We start from the raw sequence: 24,152 nt of genomic DNA on the forward strand, positions 1-24,152 counted from the left end.
AAATTTTGAGGACAACCTCTCAGCCAAGGACATTATCAGCCGACATACCAGCAAGCCAGAACGGGGTTTACTTATTTCATAACCCTCCCATTAATTTTCACATCGCAATTAAACTCCGCGTAAACACAGTAAAAAAGCCAGTGGTGATCTGATGGCGAATGCGCGTGATTGACGCAAGCAAGCAAGCAAAAAAAAAAAAAAAAAAAACCAGTTTGGTTTCCTTCCATGTAAATAGGAGAACGCAAAAGTTGAAACTCTTGTGTTGACTATTTTTCTTTTTCACGGAAAATTCGGAGGACAAATATCGACGCGGACGGGAGTTATTGCGTGATAACTGTCTTGTGATTTTGCACCACGTGACGTAGAGTAACCAATAAAATCGCGCCAAATTTAATGGGTGGGTTATAATTAACAATTATTCCATGAGCGCGCGTTGGATATGAGATGATAGATAGCCAACGAGGCGCGTAGCGCCGAGTTGGCTATAATCATCTCGTATCTAACAAGCGCGAGTGGAATAATTGTTTTATTAAAAACGCCCCCAAGAAATTATTATTTTGTAAGAAGAAACCAGATTTTTTAGCTCCCTTTTGATTTTAAGCTGACGCGTACGCTTACCATATTTGTAGATTATGGTATATTGGCTCATATACCATAATGGCTATGCCAATAAAAAGTCTTGAATTGCATTATCCAATGATCCAGTTTTTAATAAATATATATATGTAGCTAACTCTCAATAAAGAAACGACAACTTTAAATTTAAATTTACAAGACATGTTTCGACATTCTCATGTCATCTTCAGTTGCAAATGAGCTTTAACGGTTGTACATTTGAATTTATATTAAGGTACGTTACAAATTACGTGTCAGGATTTACGTTACAATTTGAATATTAAATACGCGTAAAATGAAAATATAACTAGACCAAAAAAAATTTATAATAATAATAATAATAAATGATTAAATAATAAAAAACAAAAGAAACAACATAATTCAAAGGAAAGAGATTAATCTAGATGCTTCAATTACTGATTAAGAATGGGTTTTTTCCGCTTAATATGCAATGCCTCTTTGATCTTAATTTGGAATTTTGAGGCGGTAGATTCTAAGATCATGAGACATTCTGTATCACAAGAGTCAAGACAGGCCCTTGATGATTGCAGGTGTCTGTAAATATGCGAAGACTTGTCCCACAAGAGGTGCTCACGAACTCGTGTACAAATTTGGCGAGTGGTGTCGCCAATGTAACTGGCATTACAGCCAGCATACGAAAATTTATAGTAAACGACACGCGAACGTAGACCTAGCGGTACTGAATCTTTCACACTGAACATGTTTCTGAGTTTAAACGTACTAAAGACTAATTTAACATCCAAATCAGCTTTACAATAACGTTTGAGTAGTTGTCTTAACTTAGTCTGAACGATTTTTGAAAACCGGCCAACATAATGAAGTTTATAATAGTGCGAAGAAGGTTTCCCGGAGTCAGTTGAGTCGTTCTGTAAGAGGATTATTTTTCTTCACTAGATACCTGTAAATGATCTGTAAATGATCTGTCTGATGAGTGTGTAAGCACCAAACTCCGAGTAACAGAAACCATGTGTCGTCTTGTTTGATCGCTACCTACTCTTTATATATCAAACAACAACAAACATATGAAACATATGTGTGAACTGCGGTTATGAGACGTATATGAGCACGATCCTTCGCAGTAAAGCACTATTTGAGCAGTAGTGAAAATCAGACCTGAAAAAAATTTCAGGCCTGTACGGGATTCGAACCACTGACCTCTGCGATACTAGTGCAGCGCTCTACCAATTGAGCTAACAAGCCAACTGGGAGCAGGCCATCAAATTAATTCGACATAAACCCGTAGATGATAAATTGATTTATCATCTACGGGTTTATGTCGAATTAATTTGATGGCCTGCTCCCAGTTGGCTTGTTAGCTCAATTGGTAGAGCGCTGCACTAGTATCGCAGAGGTCAGTGGTTCGAATCCCGTACAGGCCTGAAATTTTTTTCAGGTCTGATTTTCACTATTGCTCAAATAGTGCTTTACTGCGAAGGATCGTGCTCATATACGTCTTTATATATCATTTTTGAACTTGATTTGAATGTATTTCAAAGAGCGCTCAACTCTTAGAGGAACATTGATAATTATAACAAACTGGTCCAAGAGTTCAGAGGTAGTTCATCATTTTATTACGACAGCTCTGTTTCGTATGGTCAAAAATATGACCACACTCATCAGGGAAACTTCCTGATGAGTGTGGTCATATTTTTGACCATACGAAACAGAGCTGTCGTAACAAAACGATGAACTACCTCTGAAGTCTTGAACCAGTTTGTTATAATACTATATATATATATATATATAATTGTGGGAAATTGTCGTAAATGCTGCTAGAGAGTGCTCAATACACTAGAGTGTAGAGCGAAATACAATTCAAACTGACTGAAAAGAAACACGTATGATTCCCTGTAACTCTGAGTTTCGTGCTTTCGCACTCGTCAGTCCCTCGGCAAGTGCTTTCGCTCTCTGTCTGACGAATGCGAAAGCACGAAACTCAGAGTTACAGGGAATCATATGTGTTTCCTTTTAGTTAGTTTGAATTGTATATATATATATATATATTTAATGCTAACACTAATTTGAAATATTTTATCAACTGCACATAGGTTAATACCAGCTGTCCTTATTTAAATTCGGCTGATTAATTTTTGCAATATAAAAAAGTTATTACTAGTAAAGGGTTAACTTTGTGACGTATCACCCGATTCGAAATTAAAAGACCCCCAGGCGAGAACATGGTTAAATGTTTATTTTCAAATTCTTTTGACGTTGTTACAAATTAATTTAAACTCGAACTTCGTTGCTTAGTGAGTACAGTCTTCTCTTCTTCTATCAGAAAAAAGATCATCGCAGTGATATGCACAACACAGGCAGATGAAAGCACCTGTGTAAGCTTTACTGTTTGGATAAAAATTATTGCTAGAGTGGACGCGTTTTTCGTAAGTTATTTACATTTTCATCATCAATTGATGGCTTTTTTTCTTAATGCATCAGTGAGAGTCAATTCGAGTGCTCTAATTCATTACTATCCGACCCTTGACTGATTATTTTGTCACTTAAGTTAAGCTATATTTATCTATATCCCGGTTCTTACTTGTAATTCAAATGCCTTCTCTCTGTCCGCAAAATAGCCTCAAAACCTGAAAGAAATTTTTTTAAAAGTGTTGTCGAGTCAGATTATGGCTTAAAATCAGTGTTTCGAAACTCGAGACAACATACGGAACAAGCAGGCTGGTTGTTTTGTGACAGACGAGGAAGGCTGGGGGAAAGGGAAGAAATCTGCTATCAAACACACCCTTTGCACCCGAGAAGAATTCCGATTTTTTTAAAACGGTTACTGAATAGAGCTTTGAGAATAATCTTAAGGACAAACCATCCGACTTGCACTCAAAACATGAGAGACAAATTAGAACTTCTTACGATATTCAGCAGATGACGATATATGCGTCGTCAACCCTTGAGTGTTTAAAATTATCAATAACTACCGTTGTCCTACGCAACTCTAGAGTTACATGAAAATGATCTCAGATAAAAAAACTTTGTGGCAGCCTGTAAAATCTGCTATAGACCAGTCTACGGTGAATAAATGAAGTTCATATATTTTTGAACTGCGGTTATAGATACGTATAATGCACGATCCTCGCAGTAGAGAGCGCTATTTATGCAATAGCAAAAATCAGACCTGAAAAAAATCAGGCCTGTACGGGATTCGAACCACTGACCTCTGCGATACTAGTGCAGCGCTCTACCAATTGAGCTAACAAGCCAACTGGGAGCAGGCCGTTAAGTTGATTCGTAATAAGCCCGTGATGATAAATCAGACACGGTGAATATATGAAGTTCATATATTTTTGAATTGCGGTTATAGATACGTATGATGCACGATCCTCGCAGTAGAGCGCTGCACTAGTATCGCAGATGTCAGTGGTTCGAATCACGTACAGGCCTGATTTTTTATCAGGTCTGATTTTCGCTATTGCATAAATAGCGCTCTCTACTGCGAGGATCGTGCATCATACAGACCAGTCTATATTTAAATTTGCAGCAGGAAAAGAATGGACAATTTATCTAAGGAATTGCGGGCTAAAGACTTAGATTCAAGAACTTTTATGTCAAAAACAATTCAGCATTTGTCAGAACAAGACAGAATACAGCACATATGTAGCATATAGTTTTAAGATCAATTATTACTGTTATTGTTGTAACCAAAGTTTAGTTTGGATATACATATATTTTTTAATGCTAACACTAATTTGAAATGTTCTATCAACAGCACATAGGTTAATACCAGCTGTCTTTATTTAAATTCAGCTTAATCTATTTTTGCAGTATAAAAAAAGTTATTATAATTATTATTGAGGGGTTAACTTTGTGACGTATCACCCAGTTAAAAAAGACCCCCGGGGAAGAAAACGGCTAAATGTTTAATTGCAAATTCTTTTGACATTTTTACAAGTTAATTTAAACTCGAACCTCGTTGCTTGGTGAGTGCAGTCTTCTCTTCTTCTATCAGAAAAAAGATCATCGCAGTGATATGTACAACACTGAGAGGCAGATGAAAGCACCTCTGCAAGCTTTACTGTTTGGATAAAAATTATTACTAGAGTGGACGCGTTTTTCGTAAGTTATTTACATTTTCATTATCATTGGATGGCTTTTTTTCCTAAAGTATCAGTGATAGTCAATTCAGTGATAGTGATATGTTTGTATCTGAGCAACTGCGCGCGGCCTACCCCATCTGTTACGACAGCATGGAGATTTTCGATACTCGGTTCCTTCGCTTAGCAATATTTCTTCTCTCTTCGAATGATACCCATACACAAAATGGGAAAGATTATATGACCATAAATCCAAAAAGTATAACTCGGCCAAACCACTTTGATACAACCTCAAAATCGAAGCCAGAGAAAATTAAAAAAAAAAAAAAAGCACACGAAGGCAAGAGAATAGAATCTTACGAAAAGGCCGAATCAGTTGGTTATATCTCATTTTAAAATTCTGTTTCAAAGGGTTCCCCTGGAGCCTGGCGGCCAGTGGTGTCTCAACAAGTTTCTTTTTCAAAGGTGGCGTTAATTATCTTATTTGTTGTTCCTGTTTCACAAATGCGTATGATAATTTCTGCGCAGGCGAAGATCAACTGCCTTAATTTCTCCGTACATATTAAAATACAGAATTATGTTTGTTATGTATGTTTGTTATGTTTATTATTTCATATGTTTGTTGTTTGATATAGAATTAAGTCGACAAATGATGAGAAAAAAGCAAAATATCAATCACTGAAGGGATTCTTAGTTGATCCAATACCAAATTCTCCGTACCAGCATTAGAAGAATTGTATGGGAGACAACAACGGAGAATTACTATTGAGATCTTGGAAGCGGAAAAGGTTAACATTGTGACGTATTACCCGATAAGAAAGACCGCTGGCCGAGAAAACAGTTAAACGTTTATTTGCAAATTCTTCTGTCATTCGTATGATGCACGATTCTCGCAGTAGATAGCGCTATTTATGCAATAGCGAAAATCAGACCTGAAAAAAATCAGGCCTCTAGGCCTGATTTTTTCTTTTCTTTTTTTTTTTTTTTCAGGTCTGATTTTCGCTATTGCATAAATAGCGCTATCTACTGCGAGAATGGTGCATTATACGTATCTCATACCGCAGTTCAAAATATATGAACTTCATATATCCATTGTATCTTCTGTCATTGTTACAAATTAATTTAAACTCGAATTTCTGCCGATATTTATTCGTTACTTTGTGAGCACAGCCGTCTCTTCCTCTATATAAGAAAAAAGATCATCGCAGTGATGCACAACAGAGGCAGATGAAAGCACCTGCGTTAAGCTTTACTGTTTGGACAACAATTATTGCTAGCATGGACGTGTTTTTCGTAAGTTATTTACATTTTCATTATCAATTGATGGCTTTTTTTCTTAATGTATCAGTGACAGTCAATTCAAGTGCTCTAATTCATTATTTTGTCACCTAAGTTACGCTATATTTATCAATATCCCGGTTCTTATTTGTAGTTCAAATGCCTTCTCTTTGTCCGCAAAATAGCCTCAAAACCTGAAGGAATTTTTTTTTAAATTGTTGTCGAGTCAGATTATGGCTTCAAATGTTTCGAAACTCGAGACAACATACGGAACAAGCAGGCTGGTTGTTTTTTGACAGACGATGAAGGCCGGGGGTGAAAGAAATCTGCTATCAAACATATTAGGACCTCGTTAACTGAAAATAATTCGATTCGTACTTTCCACTGACTCAGTCAAATTTTCCTTAAGAAGCATTTCATTCGATCATTTGGCGTTAACATCCTCAAATCTCCATTTTCTAGATGTGTTTTTCGTTTCCCTTAAGGGGGTATCACTACAAATGATTTTTTCATGGAAACAGAAAGTTCGTAAGAAAATGTGAACCGTCATTTTTCTTTTCATAAAACTGGTTTCTATGCAATGGTAGAAGTTCGAAAGGATGACAAGTTTGCATTATAATTAAAAAAACAAATTAACGAGCTAGCATTAATTAATAAGCCCGGCCGAAACAATACTGTACATGGCTATCTCGTTGTAATTTCGCGTTTTCATTTTTATAGTAAGAAATGATTGAAGGATCTGGAAATTGACTGGCCGTTTAAGTGGTAAGACGCTTTTTGCTTCTTTCAGCCTGATTACTTTGAGGGTCTCAATGCCGGGGTTTACTGAACCGTCAGCCGTTAGGCATGAATAGATTGTGCTAGTAAATCCTGCAAAAGTTGCTTGACAATACACCCAACAGTTGCTCTAAAATTGCTTAAAAATATAAAAGTTGCCACCCAAATTTTAAAAAGTTGTTTACTTTTGAGAGTCATTTTGTTTTAGATTACTACTCAAAGCACGACGTTGTATGTGTAATTTAACATCATTTGTTGTGATCAATATAATCTTTATGCTCAACATAACTAATAATAGAAAGTATTTTCTAATGACGTTTTGGATAGTCTTTCACGCGATTCCAAGCGCATGTTGCATTTCCTTTCCTTGAGGACGAGTGCGAGCTACCGCTTCCTCGTTGTTTGTATTTGGCTTCGTTGACGTGAATTTTGCGTTTTCTAGAAATTGAAGCTCTAGGAGGACTACTGAGAGTTGCCCCAGCGGCCATGGTAACCTCAATAGGGTCAATATCTGTATTATGTTCATTTTCCTCGTCAGACATTTCAGCTTCTAATTGTGATGTCTCGCACCGCAGCAAATACCAAGATGGCGGGGACAGAGCTGAATAACGTACACGCATGCGCTAGATTTTGCCGCGGAAGCACGGATTTTGAGTCGTTTGCATGAATGATTTGCTATTCTATTGCTTCGAGGTGTCGTTTTCCTTGCCGCTTTTCTTTTACAGAACAACCTCCAAAACTCAACCTCGTTCCCAGGGCTTTTCCCTGAAGTTTGGCGGGCGGGAAACCGCCAAACTTCAAAAAAGGAAATTCAAAAAGGATAAAGCCCTGGGAACGAGGTTGCCAAAAACTTGGTTCACGCCCTAAAAATTCTCAAAAATTAATTTTCCCCTTAAAACCTCTGGAAATAGGAAAATGGCTTCGACGAAAACAGAGTTCCTCGGTTTTAAAAGTCAGCCCTTATTTCTTCCGCTAACTTCGTTAAATTTTAGACTTAGGACACTTGAGCACGCGTTGTTGACCGCAACCCACTGACGTAATATTTCAACATTCAGCTCTGTCGATGGCGGGCGGGAAGCTCTATTGTTGGAGCAAATAACCGCTGAATGTAAGCGCCGTTAGGGTAACTGCTGTCCAGTTCGTGGGCGCACGTGTTTTTTCAAAAATTATCTGTAAGAACGTACGACATCCTTAGTTTTGACCAGTTTTAATAGAAAAAAAAAACATTTTAATAAAGACTTTTTTGATGGTTTGGTCAGTTTTTAACCATTTCTGGACTCAAAAGTTGCCAAGGAAGACAAAAGTTGCTCTAGGTTGCTCGAAGTATAAAAAGTTGTCGAAAAAGCTAAAAGTTGCTCAAAAGTTGCCGAGCACAATCTATTTATGCCTATCAGCCGTCAAAGTGTCTAAAATTTAAGCTCTACTGAATTGTAGCCAATTCAAAGACATGGAAACAGATTTTCGTCTTTTTTTGGCCCGACCATCCTTTTGAAGATATACAAAGTAACAATTTTACCTATTTTAGTTTACGGTTCCACCATATGGGGATCCTGCACCAAGAAGAATTCCGACTTTTTTAAACGGCGACGATGTACGCGTCTTTAACTAGTGTTTAAATAATAATTTACAATTGTCCCACGCAACTTCAGAGTCATATGATTTCAGATCAGAACTTTGTGGTAGGTCCTTAAGAAAGGCTAAGGATTTAATAACTTTTAAGTCAAAAACGAGCTATCCAGAACTTCTTAACGCATTAGGCCTCTCCCATCTTTAAAACAACAAAGATTAATTAAAAATTATATTGTCCATTTATTAACGCCGTTCGTAATTCTTTAGCGCCCAAAAGTATACAAGGAGGGCCTTTGAACGATCAATTAGTAGCGCCTAATATAGGATGGAAAATTAATTATAGCAAATTCTATTTTTCGCATGAAATTCCTTTCTTTTATTAAAACCATGGGGTGCCAAAGAGAACAACTGAGCACTCCAATAAGCCTCTTTTGTGATTAAAAGCCTATCGATCTCTGCAGAGCCACTAGGGGCCTGTACCTGATGAATGCGTTGGAACGAAAAATCGTCCAGGGTGTGTGGGGTTTTGTTGAAGTGTATCGCTACTTCACAAGTTGTTTTGTTTGTGAGCATAGTAGATTTGTGATTTCGAAATCTCACTTTAAAGTCGGTGGTAGTTGATCCCACGTATTGCAGGCGACATTTCTTACAGGAAGCCAAGTAAATCACATTTTTAGGGTCACAGGAAAGTCTAGAGTGAATGGTGTAATTTTTGCCCGTCTGAAAGCTGAGAAATGATTTAGATTCAACAAAGAAATTCTGAAAGAGTTAAATGCGATTTAAATGCGATTTCCTATCGCATTTAAAGCAGCCATTGTTATGAGGAATGGTTTGTCTCTCGCTGGCAGTTTTAAAACGAGATGGTGCTAACAATTCTTTGAGATTTTTCGATCGATGAAAAGATGGTATGATAGAACTTCGAGGAAAAAGTTCTTTCAATTTGGGGTTAGATTCCAAATAAAACAAATGCTTTCTGATCATAAAGGCTGATAGTTTCGAAAGAAACTGTTTGGGGCTGCGTTGGTGGGGTAACGAAATAATTTGGATATATCAACAAAGTTGAAATGGTAAATTGGCCACCGTAACGATTACGAAAGCTGACGTTTCGAGCGTTGGCCCTTCGTCGGAGCTTTCTGATTATGTTGCCTACGTCGGGCAAGTTAGGATTAAATGTAGTAACAAATGGAAATAGTTTCTTCGCTTCTTTTCCACGAGTCCTGAGTAAATTATGTCTAGGGATGGCGGAGGCTTTGGAGAATTGTTTAGAAACTAATTTAGAAGGGAAACCCTGGTTAACAAGGTACTCTTTGTACTCAGCTGTTCTCTTGGCAAAAAATATTTCTTCAGAGCAATTTCTTTTCAATCTTGTGGCTACTCCAAAAGGAATAGCCTTGAAAACGTGCTGAGAATGGCAGCTGGCGGAAGGCGGAAGATATAAATGGCTATCTGTAGGTTTGGAATAATAATAGCTTAATAATAGTAGTTAATAATAATAGCTAATAATAGCTTTGGAATAATAATAGTTTGGAATTAAAGGATTAAAGTCACTTGATGAAAAATTGGGGAACTGCAGAGTTCGGACAACGTCAGAAACCACGAATAAAATTCGTCGGGTCACCAAGCGCCCACGAGGGCACAAGATTTTGAAGATCGATTATATGTTTATTCATACTGAACCGTGATAAACTTTGAATTTTCGCTTTTCGCTCATATTTGACAACGTTTGAAGGCTAAATAGATCGGTTGAAATGAAATGGCTGCACAGGAATTTTTTTTCTTCTCGGACTTCCTGTTCAATATAACTCGTGTATTCGAACGTGGTCACGGTTGCGAGGCAAGCTTGAACATGCCTAATAGTCATGTTTTCCGTTTATAATCTCGTGATTCACTACCTCGCAATCGGTCCCGTGTGAGAAAGAAGCGCAACATAAAGCAAAAGGGAAAAGGTCCATTTTCAGTTACTCATCCGCCGTGCGTTGTCTGCGTGGAGCTTTCTAGTCAATCCGGCTCCGGTTTTGATTTTGAACCATTTACACCCTTATATCAGCAACCAAATTCACCATATTCTTCTCTATAGATTTCCTTTGGTACTCACTCAATGAATAACTCAGCGGTAATGCCATAAGGAAATTTTAGATGCTGGTCTCTCTTAGGATTTGAAAAAAAATAAGAAAAAAAGGCAGGATTTTTCTGCTCGGTTTCGAGTGATTTTGGTGGGGTTAACGGAAAGGTCACTGATACGGAAATCACGGGTTGCGCATCGAAAACAAAAGTTGAACTATATTACCAAATCACTTAAAGGGAAAGTTTTCTAACATGTCTGAAATAGATCTTGACGTGGTAAATAGGATGTCCAAAAATGCTTTGCACAGGGAATTGTAAAACACTTAATAATTTATGATGATTAATTTCTCCTCTATTAAAAGGAAGTAAGCCATCAAGCTATAAATATTCCCTGACCCTCCCACCACTTCATCCATCTCAGATGATTTAGTTTTGGAAGTGGTTCGAAAGTGATTGGGAATCATATTTTTCTTAACATCAGCTTTAAAACTTACCGTAAACATTGTAATGACGTTAGAGTATCAAATTTGTTTTTCCGTATTGCGTATTGTTTTTATGTAGCATTTGTGAAATGTCGACGGTCGTGAAACTGAAACTGCCATTTCCGGTTCTCTGAAAGGCTTCCACCTTTTTCCGGTGGTATGACGTCACAGCCTGTCAAATAACTCTAGCTGTTATGACACGATGCTGCGGCGAAGAAAGCGAACACTTGTTTCCCGATGATTTATTTGAAGTTTTTCGTTTTATTTAGGGGCTCTGGAAGGGTGCTTCGGCTTTATAGATGCAAATCATATTGAAGGACTTAGATGAATGCAAAGAAGAGATACACTTTGATATTTTTGATCAGTGTGGTGTTCTGCAGTGCCTTCATCATTTCTAGGAAATCAACCCGTGTTTGGCGTCGTTCTACGAGGAGAAATTCACGGCCAAACGGAGCAATCCAGGTACTTCAACAAAGGCTATGTTTTTTAGACGAAGAAGATGAGTTTAAGCTTCGCGATAAGGTGGGATTTCGGCATGAACGTGCAGCAGCGACGAGAACGACATGCACTATGGAAACATGTTTTGATAGGACGAAATGTTTAAATGACTTCAAAGTTTACGTCTATCCCACTCAACCTGGCGAGAAGATTTCTCCTCTTTACGGGAATATTTTGAAAGTGTTGAAGGAGAGTATTTTCTACACAGATGATCCGAAAAAGGCTTGTTTATTTATACCTTCTGTAGATACACTCGATCGCGATAATCTTAGCGAGGATTACGTTCATGAGTTACCTCGCAAAATTGTATCGTTGCCATACTGGAATGGAGGTACAAATCATATTATATTTAGCCTTTTCTCCGGAACATGGCCTGATTACTCTGAAGACTTACGCTTAGATACTGGGAAAGCAATAGTAGCTAAGGCATCGCTCTCAACAGATTTTTATAGACCAGGGTTTGATGTCAGTTTTCCACTGTTCTTGAAAAGTCATCCGCAGAAAGGGAACGCAATTGATTCTCCTTCAAACTGTCCGGTATTTCCGCTTGATAGGAAGTACAAACTTGCATTCAAAGGGAAACGTTATCTTAGCGGTATAGGGAGCGAATCAAGAAACTCATTTTATCACATTCACAATGGAAAAGACATTGTGCTGTTAACAACGTGCAAACATGGTAAGAATTGGAAAAAAATCATGGATGAACGATGTGAAAAAGACAACGAGGAATACGACAAGTAAGTAATAAACATTTGCCGTATTTTAAATTCAGTTCTCAGCTCACTGCACATTGATTATTTTGAAATGGAAAACGTAGTTGAAAGTTAGATGAAAGCTTCATTTATCCAAGTCAAGTTTGGCTTTCACAGCGGGCTATGTTCGACTTAGTTCTTATAGCGAATTTAATCTGGAGGAATGTGCCTCCTTAGCGGTTTTAAGCTTGTACTTCGAGGTTCATGCTGTGAAAGCTCACATTTTTGTCTAATGCTCGTCTGATGTCGGCCTTAGTGATGGCTCCCGAGACTTTTTACGACGTTCAAACGATGTGAGAGTCATTCTGAATAATGCTATAATTCCCAACACGTGTGTCTTTCATTGTGAATATTTCTAAAGAACTAAATTTTGTTTTTGTTGATTTTGAACGAATGATTTCATTAAGCCAGGAATTAGCTGCTTAAAATCTGGCGTTAATTCCACATTTTGCTACTCAAAGTTTTCTCATTTGTTATTGTCGTCAGATGGAACTAAAGCTATTTAACGTCTTGCATGTTATAACCATACGTTCTAATTGTTCTCCTAACTCGTAATTAACAAAGTTAAATTTCTTTTCTCATTGAAACGCAAGCATCAACTTGTCAAGGTGAATACCTAGACATTACCCTTCATTTCGTGAACAAAATGTTCTAATTTTTCACGCAAATTTGCATAGCATTTATATATGTTTTCGTCGCGTACATTTTTATTCCGCAAAATAACTATATCTGATATTGAAAACCGCATATTGATATTGATTTATGACCCGATTGGTAAGAATTTGGTGTTAATTCCCAAGTGTGTTGAAAAAATCATTATTTCGTGGTTTTTGGTTTTAGTGCTAAAATATGCCTCTCCATTCTTATTTGACAAACTAAAATAATACAGGTAGTAATCACACCTTTTTTGATGACTATTTATTCATTTCATAATTAATTATTTTCCCTTTAGATTTTTGTCTTTTAATTTAGTTCTGAAAATTTTCACCCAGTATGAAAGGTATTCTAAAGTTAATTTGATGTACAGCATTATTTACCTGATAAAGTTATTCAGCTTAATACATTTGTTGGTAGGGGGTGATAAATGACTTACATAAGGTCATTTCGTGCAGAACTAGGAAATATCTGCTTTCACTTTTGAGTTAGTTTTGGTTTTTATTTTTATTTTTAATTAACAAAAGGTGTATCTCTTTGTCTCAAAGACATGGTCCCCTTGAAGTTTGATAAATTGCATCTACTCGCTCACCCACACATGCGCATGATAAAAGCTCTTAAAACTGAAATTAGCAATATTCAAGAACGATAACTTCTCATTAAGAAAGAGCCTTCTTCTTCTGGGCCTAGTTGTATGAAAGGCGGATAACACTAGCCAACAAATAAATTGCTATCCAGGGGATAATTGATAGCAAAATTTACTGCCCCATCCATTGGATAAAGATTTATCAAGTGGATAGCATTATCCAACATTTGAACAACTGGGGCCAGTTTGTTTCAACTGGATGATTTAGATTGTTCATTGGTCATTGACAGAAGGTTCAGGAAAGTTTTTTGTAAAATCTGCCCTTATATAAGCAACAACTTTGCCTGAGATGTTTTAAGATTAACTAATGATGCAAGAAACCATGAAATAGTTAGCATTCCCAAACTTGCTAAGGGTAGTTCTGCTCTGCAAGCTTTGGGCGACTTTCTTTCTTTAAGAGAGTTTTTTGTTTGGTTGAAAGGCAGATATGACTGTCTGATAGCTCATTAATCAAATTTTCTGTTTTTGTATGCATTAAACTCTAAAAAAGGTTTTGCTGTCACCAATTTAGATAAAAATTTGTTTATGTTAATATAAAATTCATGAATACACAGTAAGGGATGTGTAAAAACTCTTTTAAAAGACTTTAATGAGACCCAAAAGTGTCACTGAAAAGATGCGTTCACTTCTATATTTGTGAAAACTCATTCCAAGGTGAAACTTAATCATAGTTCCGTTGCTAACAGCAAAAATGAAAATGTTTGAATGATATTGAAACTTCTCTAAACAAGTACTGAAAGCGTGGGAGTTATTTTGGGCGGAAATTACGTAATTGTTTAAGAAACTTGCTTAGCTTTATTATAACTTAAGTATGGAGTTGGGAGTGTCCAACAGTCTTTTGCGATTTTTCAAGCACACTCAACATGCTAATGCTTTAAGCTTTAGGGAGCTCCACCGCATTACTTCACATATTTTACCTGTGACGTGCACAATAACTTTCAGTGTCAAGGGAACTATGAAATATTGTGCCAATAAGATAGAAAAATATTGTAGAGGAAGGTATAAGCTTAGAGAAATATGGATGTTTATGAATGGCAAAGATTTAAATGGATTGCAAATGCAAAGGAAAATATTCATACATAAGTTTGCAAGATGCATCTATAAAACCTTGTTGATCACCGTAGCTCATCTGACTCCCTTTTAGTCTTATCTTTAATGTGCAAGCAACATTTTTTAATCACAAAATTAATCATGAATAATGCAAAAGATTTTTCTTTCAGACTGACGGGAAGGGGTATTGAAGGAAACAATATTGATAAGTTGATTTTGTTCGTCAGAAAATTATTCATGAATATGTCTTACTAGCCCTCAATACTAAGTTCTTTGTAAACACATTTCCTTTCCTCTAGCAAACAAATAGATTTGTATTTACATTATAGTGGTTTCATTTGCGGCTGTCAGCTAATAGAACTTAATTTAGTTTGTTTTTGTGTTGAATCATTGATTGTTTGAGGTAATTCAGCAGTATTTTTCTGTATTTCAACCTTCGCTAATTTTGCCACATACTTCCCATTCTTGCACCTGTAATAATTGCTATATATCGTGAGAAAACCATGATGTCTCAATATCAAGGGGAAAAAAGTTTTGGTTTTTTTTTTTTTTTTTCAAAAAGGTCTTGGAAAGGTATTGGGAGAAGGAAAATACGAAAGTTTGGCCATTAAACCCGATACTATCTAACCTAGGAAATCTTGTAGAGTTCATTGCTCTCTGCAGATTTTTAATAGCCAGCCTTTAAGACTCTCAGCTGACAAAGGTGATGATAATTATTATTATAATATTTATCCCATATCAAGACTGGAACAGAAATGAGTAAGCAGCAAAAATGCTGGCAGCATGTGCTTATGGAGAACACTGACTGTACCCGAACAAGGTTATTAAAGTTGTAATAGAAAATGATCATTTATTATTTATCATTAATTCCTTGCAGATATGACTATGAAGAACTTTTAAAAAATGCAACATTTTGTTTGGCTCCACGTGGTAGACGTCTTGGCTCCTATCGATTTTTGGAATCTCTTCAAGCAGGCTGTATTCCAGTTTTATTGAGTAATGGATGGGAACTGCCATTTTCTGAGGTTATTGATTGGAGCAAGGCATTGATTCAAGGGGATGAACGTCTTTTAACAGAGATCCCATCAGTTGTTAGGTCCTATGGTAAGGAACAGATCCTTGCTATGAAGCAACAAACACTGTTCCTTTGGGAGGCTTATTTCTCATCTATAGAGAAGATCTTGTTCACCACTTTAGAGGTGCGTCAAAAAATTTTACTACAAATTTTAAATTGATGAGTCTTTTAATGTACATCCTACACTTAAATGTTTTGTGAAGTCTAGCTTGCTTACAAGAGAAAAAAATTTGCACCTGAGCTAAGTGGCCCATTCAACGAGTGGTTATTGCAGTTTATGTCGCATGATGTGACAAGGAACATTGTTATTCCCTCTCTGATGAGATGCTGGTCCATCATAGGTCACACCCCTGCTCCCTCCCTCTTCCCCCCCCCCCTGGAATTTTGTCTGGCCTCAGTGACAGCTGGCCTGTGCCCAATTGCGCTCCTGGGTGGATAGAGGCACAGTGAGCGTAAAGTGTCTTGCCCTTAAAACAATAAAACCACCAAGTCATTGCAATTCCAGTTTAAATGATCTACACAACTGGATTTGAATTCAAATACTCAATACTAATCAACAAAGGATATACCACTATTAAGCGAGAGAATCAAATTTTAGATCACGAGAGTTCAATGTTAAGCTTGAGATGTAGTCTTTGCCTTCTGATGTACAAGCTCTCAGATTACACCCTTACATGTAGGGCTGCTTTGAAAAGTCATGTTTTTTAAACTTGCCGACACATTAAATAAATAAATAAAGGGAGTAAGTTTCTAAAGAAACTGTGGTGCTGCATTGGTGGGGGGTAACAAGGTAATTTGGTTTTATCAACTAAGTTGAAATTGTAAATTGGCCACCGTAAAGAGTTAGAAAGTTGACATTTCAAGTGTTAGCCCTTTGTCAGAGTGCCCTTTGTCTTTTGCTCTGACGAAGGGCTAACACTCGAAATGTTAGCTTTTTAACTCTTTATGGTGGCCAATTCACAATTTCAACTTAGTTGATATAACCAAATTACACATTAAATACTTGGATATTCCTGTAATGGAGCAGATTTGATATTTTCATCCCTGAGATATAAATGCCTTTTTCCTGTCTGTTTGCCACACTTTTCTCAACTTTTTAACTCCTTGATTTGGTGTAAAATAAAGCAATCTTCCTTGGATGATATTTCATCACCTCTACTGTACAAATGTACCGATATTGTGAGGACAAATTTGTAGTTGGTCACTCATGGAAGTAAAAGGATGCAGCAATAGATTTTTCGTTGCTTTCCCAGAGAGAGGGGCTTTAGCTGTATGTTTCTTTGTTTGTTTTATATATTTTTATTGATATGTGATATTTAGACAGGCTGGCCCATTTCAGCTTTAAAGCTGGTTGAAATGGGGGCCTGTTTAAACAATTAAAAGGCCAGACCACAACACTTGGAGCTTTCTTTCCTTCACTTTGTGAGAAGTACATAGGTTCTTTAATTTCCCTTGCTAACCCATACAAAGAAGATGCAGGAGATGGGCCCATGGTTTTTTGTCCTTATCCAAGAGGACTAGAACATCCTATCATTTGTGGATGTCATAGCAAAGGCAGCACACCGTCCTCAGTTATTTGAGTGTCAGTCTGGTCTGGTGCTTGAGCCCTCAACCTCCTGCATTGCAGTCCAGTATTCACCCATTACATGAGCTAACCAAGCATGGGTCATTTATTCAATTAGTTATCTGTTCATCCGATTCAATATAATTTTCATTGATGTATTAATTGCAGGTAATCCGTACTCGGTTATTTCCAAACAAGGCTGCCCTAAAGCCATTGTGGAACACATTTCCAGGGGCCCTTGTAATGAGGCCTCAGTATTCTATGGATCCAAATGACTTTCCATTTTTTTACAACAAACTGGGAATTGTAGAAGAGAAATTCACGGCAGTTATACACAGCACAACATCTGTCCTGAAGGACTCTTCAGCTCTCAGTAGGTTAATCAAGAATGTTGGGCAATCCAGGTTCATTGCCAAGGTAACTAAGACTATATATGCCTTAAGATTAAATATTTAGTTTTGAAGCTGGGGTTACTACCTTGTCACTTAAAAAAAATTCCATTTCATTACTGGAAGATATCTTGTTCCTGTTCAAAAATTGGATTTGTAGCCTCACACATCATTAAATAACTGGCAATGTAAATGTCAAATTCAGGGAAATGACTGGCAAAGCATTTGCATGCATTAAAAGTACATATTAAATGACAATGCAATACTGATCAATATTGACTCATCTCTCCTCAGTGGTGAGAAATAAAATAACTTGTAGCTTGAATAAATTTCCCTTAAGTCGTTGAAATTTGTCAGACAAAATTCTTAAGAAACAGTTGAGTCCTTCCAATCTCCTTATAATATCCATAGATGAAATGCATATTAATAGCACAAGCTACCCATGGACAAGGAACAAAAATTATATATTCTAAAATTTATTACCTGAACTCAGTCATCCACTTTGGACACAATCAGAGGGTGTATTTGTGGAATTTGTGTTGGAAAAGCATCTCAATATGTGCAATTAACCCTTCAAACATTAACATCAGTATGCATATTCTCTATACCATTCTCTAGACATTCCCTAAGATGCTGACAAGGAGAATTTGGTTAACAATCAGGAACTTCTATACTTGATGATCATTGCCATTAGTCTGGTGACCTTGATGTGTGATTTGGGGGGGAGGGGGTGATATTGTAAGGGGAGAGAGAGATGTTTGTCAGTGTTGGGGTTGAAGAGTGAAATGACTGATGCACAATGAATTCTGAGTTCAGCCCTCCAATAATTTAGTCTATTTTTAGCTTTGTGGTAAGTTAATTTTTTCTGTTTGGGAAATCCTCCAGATTGTAGTTTTTTGGACAGCTGATGCTCCCATTGCTCAAAACAGAAGATGGCCACAAGTCAGTGTTCCTTTGGTGATTGTGAGACCAGAATCCAAGGTACTTAGAAAATTACATCAGCTGCACCTTTTGTGTCACTTTTTTTGTTCTTGACACATGTATACGCCATCTGTGATCTATTTCTGGTTTAGAATCTATTACTGAACAGACTCGTGGCTCTTTAAAATCTATTCTATTTGTTAAATCTATAGCTACTGTATGGTAAGGTCCCTTAGATGTGACTGAGTTTTCTTGTTGTCTCAACTTTACAGACAGGAAACAGTCGTTTTTTACCCAGACCAATGATTGAAACATCTGCAGTGTTATCCTTAGATGAGGATATCAAATTAAATTCTGATGAGGTAAATGTTTTATTACGATCATAGGTAATACCCTTCTCCACCCAAGATCTCATTAGTAATTATCTTTACTGTCTGCCATACAGTTCTTAAGATGTTACTTTTGGAGAATTTGGTAGTGTATCAACCAATACTCTCCTATTTTTTCTTTTTTCTTGTCACTTGTCTTCTTGATGGTATAGTGATATTTTGAGGGGAAATTCTCTCTTGGTCACTGATGGAAATTCCATACAAAGGAAATGTAGCAAATGTTACATAAGAAATCTGTTGTTATCTTATCCCTGAAAATCATCATATTGATTTCTTTTAAAATCACTAAATTGTAAAGTGGTCTTGAATTATTGTTGTGTGGCCAGAGCTAATGATAAAAACTTGGAGGAATGTTGGCAGAAGAGCAAGACAAAATAGGAGTGGCTGCTGTGTAAACATTTAACAATTTTATAATATCTTATGATGGAACTTTGCTAAGATATGTATTCAAACATTCATAAACTTTCCAATCATGTGATTATTAATTATGTTGTTCCTCCTCTGTCCCTTTAGATTGATTTTGCCTTTTCAACGTGGAAGATGTTTCCAGATCGAATTGTGGGTTTTCCTGCCAGAAGTCATTACTGGGACAGTGCTAAATCACAATGGAGCTATTCATCAACTATGAGTAATCACTTTTCCATTATTCTGACCAGTGGAGCTTTCTATCACAGGTAATTTCCTCTTAAAGAATCCAAAGAGAGTAGTTGGATTAGGATGGGGGGGCAGAATAACATTCCTCTTTTGAATGCTTTCTAATTTTCACAATCTCATCTAATTTCTAGATACTACAATTACCAGTACACACATCATCTTCCACCGAGGGTTCATCGCATGGTAGAACACCATGGCACATGCGAGGATCTTGCCATGAATTTCTTAGTCGCTGACATCACCCGAAAACCACCCATCAAAATCTTGCCACAGAAAACATTCTATGACTTGAATAGCAGAAGTGCCAGGTATTCCAAGCTGGTGCAGCTTTTTGATCAACGGCAGAGATGTATGGAGTCCTTAGTGGATATTTTTGGTTACATGCCCTTGGTCAAGTCACAAATTAGAATGGATCCTTTACTTTACAAGGATCCAGTTTCAAATTTACGCAAAAAGTACAGGCTGTTGGAGCAATAATCATTATTGTCAAAAGATCATATATAAGTTTATCTCTACAACTAAAGAGGGTTTCTAAAACTTTATTTCTTACTGCAGTTTGGGATTCCAAAGAATAACCTATTTATTTGAAAATTATCTCCAAATGTGCTAAAATTTGATAATGGATGCCACCATTTTGAAAAGAGGTTTGCAAACTCTCAGCACAGGTTAAACCACAACATGTTAATCAAAATCACTCTGATTTCTCGTAAAAAGTGAGAACAGAAACAAAAAGAAAACCTTATCTGGTAAGTTAAGATTGTGGTCTTGTGGGTAGCTCCTTATTGTTGGAACAAATTACCATGAGATTGAACAAAGAAGAGTTACAATTTGTTATTATGGAGATAAGATTGCTAAGCAAGATTCAAAATTACAGAAACCATACTCAAATTTTAAGCCAATTGAGGACAATTTTCCAAAGTTAAGCCACTCTCTGAAATCTTAATACTCAGTCTGTGTTTTCAATTCACATGACTCACGCAATGCATTTTAATTGCAAAGTTAAAAGTGGGTATGCATGCTGTCTGGCCGTATCATCATATGGCCTTTTTTTTAATTTTGAGAGAGCAAATGCCCTACTAACTTAAAAAAAAAAAAAAAATCGGTGTTAATGGCCAATCATGCATGTACCTCAATTGGTGAATTTGGCCAAGTGTTTCTAATCCTTTACCTGCCTTGAGTGACCAAGGCAGAATTTCTCCTTACAATATCAATACAATACCAGGCACACAAGTGATGAGAATTAAGAAAATATAAGTTAGGGGATTTTAGGTTGATCCAATACCTAATTCTCCAAACTAACATTGCAAGAACTGTATGGCAGACAGTAAGGAGATTCACTAATGAGATCTTGGTGGTGAAGGGTAATCATTTTTGTTCTGGGTTCAATCAAGGTATGAGGAACAGATAACATAATGGTAAGATTCCACACCTGAAAAGCAAGATCAAATCTTGAGTTTTCAGGACCATGGTGGAAGGGTGTACTCCATTATATTGGAGTTGGCTTGTAAGCACACTAATTTTAGCAGGCCAGCTTCAAGGTGTTGGTTGCACAGGGACACTGCCCTCTTAAAAACAAATCATCTAGAATTATAACTCTATCATAACTTAGCTTGCAGAAAGAACAATTAAACTAAGTGGTTAAGTTCTTCAAGGGTTAAAATACCATCTCAAGAACAGTGATATGATATCAAGGTGCAAATAGTTAAGGTCACTGACAAGTGAAAAATGAAATTTTGTTTAAACAAATTTTAGTCGTAATTTTTTTAATTTTCAATTTTTTCTAAAAACAGTTGCACCTGTTAATTAATTTAAAATTATTAACACGCGGAAAGACACCCAAGAACTAATTACAAAGTAAAGAAACTAGGAAATTCAAAGGAATCATTCGTGTGTCCTTGTTGTATTAGTTTGATGTTCTTGAGGCAAGGCTGATTAATCTGTTCATTTTGATTACGTTAATGTGTACATTAATTTGTCTTAACCACGTAAAGACATATTCACAATGTATAGACTTCCAATCCTTGTATATATTTCCCCAAATAGTTAGTGTTTTTAGGTTGAAAATTGTTAACAGATTCAAGTTTGTCATTGAGGGATTTCTGCCAAGAATTTATTAAGTTGAGAGTATTTAAATGGTTCAATTTATTTAGGTGTATTTCTGGAAATTTTTCTAAAAAAAAAAGGAAAAATATACCACGTTTGTTTCATTTTAGATACTAGATCATGTTTACCACAGCGGCAAGCCCTTACAATAATTGCTCAGGATATTTGACCAGTTTGAATCTCTAGTTCTCTATGGAAATTATTTTCCAGCCCTCTGGAAACTTTTTGCATTTTGATGATTGTTTCAGAATTACTGAAAATGATGTACTCTAGTCTTTTTGGATTGTTTGTTTTCTTTTTTCTAACAATTTTACTGATTCTCGTCTCCGAAATTTATAACAGTTCCATACATTCACGTTAATATGTCCACAACAAAAAATGTTTATTGTTAAAAGAAAAGTTATACATTTATGAATTCCAAAATAAAGTAATACAATTTCTTTGATGGTTTTACCACACCATGTCATAAATAATGTCATGAAGCAGAGGAAAAAAAAGGTATTTTTGAAAGCCTGTCTTATTTTTCATATATTCTGTCATTTTGATACGTTTTAGGAATAGCCAAGGAAGCTTTGTTGAATCAGTAAACGGTAAACAGAGATCTTCAAAGAAGTGCGCTAGAGGTATCTGTTGATTTGTTTGCCCGTTTATCAAACTTACTTGGCTATCCTCCAATAACGGTCAGTGTTGGTAAGCTTAATATCACAGGAACCTTAGTAAAATTGGTTCAGAAGTTATGTATTATAGTTCAAGATTGAATAAATCTATTTCTGAGAGATTTTGATTCTGCTCCTTAGGGTTGTGGAGGGAATGTGTGGAAAATAAGAATTTTTCACCAATTCGGTCCAATTTGAAGGAATGTCTTAACAATCTCCATGTTTTTATTGTAATTTCTAACATTTCCTTAAGTTTACGTCCACAACAATACAAATTGTATCCACCGGTGAAATATTTACAATAAATATGAAACATCACTAGAGAGCAAATCACAAAAAAACAAAAATGATTTCTGTAGTCCAGGTTTTCTGCAGAATTTTACCCAGGTAATTCCATCGCAAGTCAGTAAAATTGCACCGACAGCAATGCATCTATTAGCCGGCAGAACGAGTGTAATCTTCTTGCGTCTTTTAAGGCTAACTAAGGCAAGCGCGAGGAGAGGGATGCAAAAAAACATTATTTTGATGATAATTGTTTCTCTGAGCTCCTCTCTTTGCGCTTACCTCCTATCGCCTGAAAGCGCAAATGAATCCGCTTTTTCTGCTGGCAATCCATCTAACTAACAAAGTCTATCCAGAAGCAAACTGTCGGGAAACTGAAGAAAACTGGTGACCAAATGAAAACAGTATCTTCAGATGTGGAGTTGAACTATGGTTGAACTGTGATTTGGACGGTGTCTCTTGGAGAAGCGAAATGATGACGAATTCTTCTATACACAATAAGCGTGTTAATGGACAGAAGTCTGTTTGTTTGATCTTGACAGCCATCGTCGGCACAAAAACAGATACTCTACTTGAATCGGGTGCCCTTATTCCTGAAAGAAATGCATAGAAAACGTGTTGCACAAAGAAACTGTAGTTCAATATTGGAAGAAAAAAAAAAAAAAAAAAAAAAGTCTTTTTATAGGATTACACAATTACTGGTTAACCAGTAGTTTCCATTGTGGTCCTTGCAAACAAATGAAACAAATGGTCTAAATTGAACATAACATCATAACGAACATCATTAAGAACCCCAACCGGCCGGAGGCAAACCAGTTGGCTATTTACAAGCGTGCCCAAGGATGTGAACTCGGGGCTACCGTGAAACAGATCCAGTGGTGAGGGTGGGACTCGAACCCGGGAGCGGCGGATTACGAGTCCGACACTCTAACCACTCGGCCACACTGCCTCCAGAGCCGGGAAGGCATTTCAACAAGGATGGAAACAACTTCAAAATAGATTTGGTATTCCAGCCGTTTGATTCAACGAGGCGGATTCGCTTACAATAAAAATCGTAAACGAGAAATCACGTGTGTGAAATAGAAAGTCAGTTTTTCGCGTGCATTAACTTACATTTTTGCCACACCCCTTGAGGGAAGGCTGGTTGTATCAGCGAAAAACACAATTCACAGGTATTAAAAAAAGTAACGATACTCTTACATATCCAACCTGCTTATATCGGTCACGTCACCATTCACGTTGTAAGGCGAGTAAGAGCCCTGTGCAATGTAGGGCACAGACGAGGAAGCCTGGGGCTGCCTGCTGATGCCACCTGACTGTTGTGTGTTGAGGCTAACGGAAGTGCGTCCGTATCTGTCACCTGACAGGCTGTGAGTGGAGTCAGAGGTAGACAAGGTTTGGAGCGAGTGGTTTGAGCCTCCACGCGCGTTGCCCACGCGGCGACGAGCTGTGAATGGAAAGAATAAAACGTAGAAATGTTGCTGTCGTCGGTCGAAATAACGGACGACACAAAGGAAATGAGAGAAAAGTATACATGTACTCAAACGTGAGGCAACTAAAAACATAAAGTCAAAATTATCGCACTTAACTAGTACAATACTCAAAGTAGTTCCATGCTCTGAAAACCGGTATGCCAAATGAGACACTGAGCTAGACTATCAACTCAGCCTTTA

The 24,152-nt window shown here is 36.9% G+C and overlaps 2 protein-coding genes across 3 annotated transcripts in view; one reads left to right on the forward strand and one right to left on the reverse strand.

Moving 5' to 3' along the window:
- Nucleotides 1-11,020: 11,020 nt before the first annotated feature.
- Nucleotides 11,021-22,319, forward strand: LOC111326534 (exostosin-1a). The gene is made up of 7 exons (XM_022930546.2): nt 11,021-12,081; nt 15,324-15,645; nt 17,254-17,502; nt 18,360-18,455; nt 18,668-18,757; nt 19,298-19,458; nt 19,570-22,319. Exons 1-7 carry the CDS (start codon nt 11,171-11,173, stop codon nt 19,913-19,915), a joined length of 2,175 nt encoding a protein of 724 aa, XP_022786281.1. The 5' UTR covers nt 11,021-11,170; the 3' UTR covers nt 19,916-22,319.
- Nucleotides 22,320-22,404: 85 nt separating this feature from the next.
- LOC111326557 (leucine-rich repeat-containing protein 9-like) overlaps nt 22,405-24,152 on the reverse strand; it is a 30,960-nt gene continuing 29,212 nt past the window's right edge. For both annotated transcript variants that reach the window (XM_088747594.1, XM_088747593.1), the window contains 2 exons: nt 23,689-23,926; nt 22,405-23,072 (listed from right to left, as the gene is read on the reverse strand). In XM_088747594.1, coding sequence (XP_088603720.1) covers nt 23,048-23,072; nt 23,689-23,926 — 263 coding nt within the window. In that variant the 3' untranslated portion in view covers nt 22,405-23,047. The remainder of the gene's footprint in view (nt 23,073-23,688; nt 23,927-24,152) is intronic.

Source organism: Stylophora pistillata, chromosome 2 (genome assembly GCF_964205215.1).
Source record: "Stylophora pistillata chromosome 2, jaStyPist1.2, whole genome shotgun sequence".
Lineage (NCBI taxonomy): Eukaryota > Metazoa > Cnidaria > Anthozoa > Scleractinia > Pocilloporidae > Stylophora > Stylophora pistillata.